At 51.1% G+C, this 6122-nt stretch overlaps 1 protein-coding gene across 1 annotated transcript; it reads right to left on the bottom strand.

The window, feature by feature from the left end:
• Positions 1-3178: 3178 nt before the first annotated feature.
• Positions 3179-4576, bottom strand: AKAP5 (A kinase (PRKA) anchor protein 5). The gene has a single exon (XM_010160942.1). It carries the CDS (start codon positions 4574-4576, stop codon positions 3179-3181), a length of 1398 nt encoding a protein of 465 aa, XP_010159244.1.
• Positions 4577-6122: the final 1546 nt, after the last annotated feature.

The raw sequence follows: 6122 nt of genomic DNA, 5'->3' as shown, positions 1-6122 counted from the left end.
AATTTATCATTCCTTCTCTGAAAGAATAGATGTCGTCTTATTAATGTTCAACTCTCTAATCATAATGAAGGAGTAGAGAGTCTTAATCAAGTCATTAGCAGCTGTTATGCGTATATATTTTTATTCTGTAAACCTGAAAGAATAAATAGTATTAATAGTATTAAAATTTTTCTCTATATCTTCTTTATGTTATAAAGTATCTCAAGAAATAAAAAAATCAGGGTGCGGGGCCCACTTCAGCTGTAACAGAAAGTGCTGAAACACCAAACTTGCGGCTCCCCTTCCCGAGGTACCAGCCCTGTCAGCACCAAACTGCACTTGGAAATAGGTACACGGAGCCTTGGGAGCAGAAAGCACGAACCAGCATCTCACAGGGAAAACCAAACCGAGTGCGTGGGATCGGCAGGAGCCGTGTCTCTCCATGCACAGCGGGGTTTGACCCCGGTCAGTCTGCAGAGCCTCAAACGTTTTCCTTGGGCACTACGGGGCATCTGATAGGGAATTTAACTGTTGGGCAGCAGGAAGGCTTTCCTTAGCCACTGGAGATGTGTGACCCTTCACAAATACCTTGCAGCAGTCCCTGGGCAGCCAGGACTCTGCAAATGGAAATTACTGGCCAGCAACCGCAAGGACTCCGTATAAAAGAGAGCACAGGAGGAGCAAGCCTCGAGAGATTTCAGGTCTGTTAACTACTTGAAGATTTTCTTCTGCTCACCGTACGGCTGCCTGCAAAAGCTGGACACAGCGGAGCACCACTGTGAGTTTATCCTTCCATGTATAAAATCTCTCCCTAGCTGCCCACTCAGCCGCAAGGCAAGAAAACAACAGGTACATTCAACTTTAATGAAATAATCGTCAGTTTTATGTACAGCTGTAACCAAGGGAAAAACCAGCTACAGAAAGGATGCAAACACAACCCTGGACGTGCAGCAACAGTTGCAGTGTCCGGGCTGGACCAAAGCATTTCTGCCGCTCTCCTCTTCTGAAGATGTCTTTCGCCTAAAAGGCAATACTGAAACACATAAAATCCTCCCGAAACAGCTTAGCGGGCTGATGGGAGATGACAGCCTGGCCCCGCGGGGTCATTCAGTATTTCTTTACTAGAGCCCCGACATCCTCCTTCACTGCTGACACCAGCGGGGCCCCACAGAGATGCTGCGGCCCTTCGGTCGGCGCTGACCTGCCACGGTGCCCAGTGCAATCCCGTGTGACCCCATAAGCAACTTCCAGCATCAGTATGGCTCTTCTCGGGGTGGCTGCAGCAGCTCCAAGGGTACATAGAAAAGTCCTTAAAAAGTCCCTTTCAAAACTATGGCAAAACACCTGGAAGGACCAGTATGAAGTACAAAGCCATTAAAATTGTACACACTGAATTATTGGTATTGAATAACTTATTAAATAAATACACAGAAAACAAACAAAAAAAGACACTTATTTTTTTTAACATCCTCTGATTTTTCCCAAGTTCTGCTTGCACAGAAACAAGCTGTGGCACTCGCTGCTCACAGTCCTCTCGTAAGAACAGAGCTGCTTTATCAAAGTTTAAACCGTGGTTGCGCACCAGGTACTAGGGAAGTTTACAGCCCTTGAATTTTAACAGGAACCCAAATCCTACGCTGGGAAGGGAAATCTCAGCGCACTGCCTATGGTCAATGAACAATTGCCAAGCGAGGCTGCTATTTCTGTGTCGGCTGAGAAATACGCAGGAGAGTTTTCTCAGGAGAACAGGCTGACTTGCCCGCAGCTGCGCGTAATTCCCAACCGCGCAGATGCAATCCCAAATTATCAAAAGGCCCCTTTCTTGTGGAGAGCTGGTAGGTAGAGGCGATGCTCGCGCCCACACGCTGTGCGGGTGCAAACCCTCTCAGAGCAGGGCAGTTCATGGGTTTTGACGGCGATTTGCCTGTCCGGGCATTGTCCCCAGGCCCTCATGTCTAGATTTTTTTCCCTGAGGACTTTGGTAAGATCGCTCCGGTGCTTCCCCGCATGTTTCGGAGGAAGCTGCGTGGCATGCTGGAGCCAGCCAGTGCCCGGCAGCGGTGAGCCAGCCATAATGCACATTTCCCAGGGGATGCCTGGGCTTGCTGAAGTCAGGCGGGCTGTGCCGTGAGGCGGGAGCGGTGCGGGACAGGCTGCTGCCAGCACCCAGGGATGCCAGCAGCGCTCACACCACGTCTCCACCCCGCTCAAAGCAATTCACAGCTACCCAAACTATGTCAGCGTGGAGGCAACGGTTGACTAACACGCATGCAGCTCACTGCTATTTATATCACATGCCATATATCAAAAATATGCTACATCCGAGAACAGCTTCACCACGGCATCACGACTGGGAGGGAGGAAGGCGAAGGAAGACGAGGGGTCCCGACCGGCCCACACTGCCAATGCCTGTTGAGCTTAATGGTGCGAGAATGGCCCCCCCGGAAAACAAAGCGCTGTCGCTTTCTTGGCAGTCACGCAGCCAGGGGTCAGGCAGGCGAGCGGCGGATGCTGTGCTTTAACGTGTCTGGAAATGCACAGGCTGCCTGTGACAGGGGAAGAGGCCGAATGAAAACACACTGCTCGCTGCAACCACCCTGCTTCACACGATGCGACAGCAGGGGTGACCGTGGTTGCTGGCATCTGTACGTAGCGAGCGCCCGTTTGCAATACTAAACACCAGCCTGATGCCGTCTGGCGTTGACGTCTTTGTGTTGACACTGCAGTCGCTTCACCCTCCGTCATCTCCACTCAACGCCAGGGCAAACCTCCAGCCGTGTCCAGTGAGCCCCAAATCCAGCCCAGCACCGGGTCAGGCGCTCGCCGCCTCTTGGGACCTTTCGCTTAACGCACGGTACTTACACATCTACAGCATGAACAGCGGGGAAACCTGACGTGGATGACAGCAGAAACACAGCCTTGACATAAATATGCCAATAAATGAAAAAACAGTCCCTGCAACACCTTCATTTTTCCGCGGTTGCGGTTGATGGCGCTGCCTGCATCCCCAGCCCCAGGGGACACGCTGTGCGTCACAGGCTCTGCCCCACGATCCGTTTCACATAGACACACGACTGAACGGGCATGCAGAAGTAACGACACCTTGGCCGCGGGAGCCCTTCAAGCTCTCCACACCTCCCAGGCCAAACGGAGCTTTAAATCACACCCTGTACTCTTTATTTTGGGGGCACTGCTGCCATCACAGAAAACTGTTGTGTTTATTCTGCTCCAGAGCCATTTCGTTGACCAGCTGCTCTATGGACGACTGAATGGCCGCCTTCACGAGGGAAGACGCGGTTTCTATGAGGAGCAACTCGTACTGCTCCCCAGTTCTGTGCCCCTGGTCGCCCGGACCCTTCTCCTCCACCTGGGGACCACCGCCAGCCTCAGGGCCCTCTTTTTTACCAAAATCAAAGCTCCCACTTGATTTTTTATTCCCTTTTTGCTTAGTTCGGTGCAAAACCGGGGATGGCTCGTAGGCCTGGTCAGAGTCGGTGTTGTCAGAGTCCTCGGCTTCGGTGACGGTGATGACGATGCTGATGCCAGCGCCCGCGTTAGCTTCTAACGTCACCTGATGGCAGGAGCAGCCCTGCTCGCTGGCTGCATCATCTTTAACTGCCAACTGACTGAAATCCATTGCAGTCTCTTCGGCTTTGCACTCCTCAGCAAGATTTATGCTCTTTTCTGATTCATCCCCTTCAGGCAGCTCTTTGCAGATACTGGGGATTTCCTGCAGCTCGGTGGTTTCAGGGACACTGTCAGACTGGTCCTTGGAAACGGGCGCTTCAGGAGCCACGTCCCCACCTTCTGCAGGGACTGTGGTTTGGGGTAGGCTCCCCTCCTGCAGTTTTTCCTGGGCTGTTTCATTAACTGTCTCTGAATCGGTTATCTCCAACTGAGCGGTGCACTCCGTATGTTCCTCTGCACCAGGTGTGGGCTCTGTCAAGGGCTCGTTCTCCCCAACAGAGCCGGCACTTTCCTTTGCCATATCCTGGTCCTCCTCTGCAGAGACCGGGCTGAAGGAGTCAGACTTGTCCGCTGGGGCCAAATCCTCTGGCTCTTCACTAGCTTTATTCAAAATGCCCATCACTTCATTTGCTTGAACACTGCTCTCCGAATCCTCCACTGCTTCAGAGGGGCTGGGTTTTTTCCTGCCTCTGGAGAACCGTACGCAGGGCATCTTCACCCCGGAGCTCGCCTGTTTCTTTGGGAAGCCTTGTGCGCAGCCCTCCTCAGCATCCATCTCCAGCTGCACTTGGGAATCGGAAGGCACTTTCTTCCGCGAGGATGATTTTTGCCTTCTACGAGGTCTCGTGAGGTTTTTGATGGCTGCCCAGGCTCCTCTGGAGGATCGTGACGGACGAGAACCTTTCGCCTCCCCTTGGTCTGCGCTGACGCATTGACTTTTCTCCTCCGGGGCTCCTTCGCACGCATCCTTCACGCTCAGCCCCTTCTTACAGGACTTCTTCCGCTTCTTAAAACAGAGCATGGAGAGTTTTTCTGCCTGCTCCTCCGGCGGGGAGCACGCTGCCCCTGTGCTGGGAGTCTCCACCTCTCTTGGGTTCTCCATCTGAATTTCCTTAGCTGCTTTTGCCATAGTCGCCCCTCTCCTTTGTTGGTGTTATATTACCGTTTTTCTCGATTAATGTGTCAGACATGAGAATTGCAGAGATGCTCAAAGTGTATTTTTTCCCCCAAAATTGTGTTCCAAATAATGTTAATTGCTTTTAAACAAGTGGATGTGGCAGTGGAGTTCTGCTGAAGCTATCGCATCTGCTTTGTAACTCCCACTTTGGCTGATTACTGGCTTTATCACCTCTCCAAGGAACCCCGGGCAGACGTGAAGTCGAACAGGCTTCTCCTTGGCTTTGCTGGCCGCGTCTCTCACCTCCGGGACAACCCACTTCCACTTGTGCTCAGTCCATCAGCACGACTACATAATTGCCAGTCTGACATTTTTTTTCCCCCAAAGGATGACAAATCAAGCCCAGAATTAACAAGTTTTATTCACCCCAAGGTGACCTGGAAAGAACTTGCACCTCCTGAGCCGTCTGCGATTCCACATGGCGCAGGGAGCTTGGTGGAAGGAGAGCGAAACCAGCGGCAGCCAGCGGCTGTTTTCTGCCCCCCAGTGACAAGGTCAGATGCTGCTTTGTCTCTGCTTTGCTTTCTGCTTCAGTTCCCCGCGCAGGGCATGTGAGGTTTGCTGCCACGCGTGGCCAACGCTTCCATCTTTTATCTGTAAAACAACAAACAAACAGTAAGACCTGTAGACCCGTTTTTTAAAAAAAAGTATGAAAAATTATCTATTTTTTAAAGGAGTATCTCATTCTGGCAGGCAGGCCAGAGCTGGAAAAGCAGTTCTGTCCCTGGATGCACCGCAGCAGTTTTTCCCACGAATTAGCATCAAAAGGCAAAATAAGGCCACCAAGATGTCAACCCAGTGATGTTCCACCACAGAAAATACTATTTTGCTATTTTGAATGGTAAAAGGGCTTTTTTTTTTTTTCCTTTAATTGCTCATATTATGGCAAATGTGTATTATGCACACACACACGTATAATTCCTCCTACAGTTAGCTACATCTTTTCCCCACTGCTCCATATGCACTCATAGTTCCAGCTAGGGAAATTACACCCTGAGACAGCAGATATTTTTATCTTTAATGCACCATATGACAATATGCAAAACCAGAGAATACAAAAAAAAGAGGCTCGTGGAATAGAAAAGCGAAATCACATGGCAAGAAGGCAGCTTATTTATACTACGTGCATGCCTTCCATGGCAACCTCAATTAACACCGCACGCGTTCGGCAGATAACATGAGACAGGAACACGTATGTCAGCCTTAAAAAAAAAAAAAAACAACCCACCAAAAACCCCAAAGCGCTGCCTAAAAACATCATCGGAACGTTTTGGGGTGTAAAGACGTAAAAGCGCGTTACCGCAAACGGACCAACTTCCCCGGGACGGGCTCGGGGAGCCCAGACGGTCCTCGCAGCATCCCCTACTCGGCTTTAAAGCAGCGAGAGGGTGCCGGGGGGACCCGGCGGGGTGCGCTCTCCCGCCGAGCAGGTCCGGGTTTATTCTATTTTACCTTGTCTCGTTTCATTTTAAGGGCAAACGGGAAGCGGGCGGAGTGC

Source organism: Eurypyga helias, unplaced genomic scaffold (assembly GCF_000690775.1).
Source record: "Eurypyga helias isolate BGI_N326 unplaced genomic scaffold, ASM69077v1 Scaffold43291, whole genome shotgun sequence".
NCBI lineage: Eukaryota > Metazoa > Chordata > Aves > Eurypygiformes > Eurypygidae > Eurypyga > Eurypyga helias.
This window is presented reverse-complemented; position numbering and strand designations above follow the sequence as displayed.

Excerpts from the sequence above, each read along its gene's own strand:
- AKAP5 (XM_010160942.1), bottom strand. The coding sequence starts at position 4,576 with ATGGCAAAAGCAGCTAAGGAAATTCAGATGGAGAACCCAAGAGAGGTG.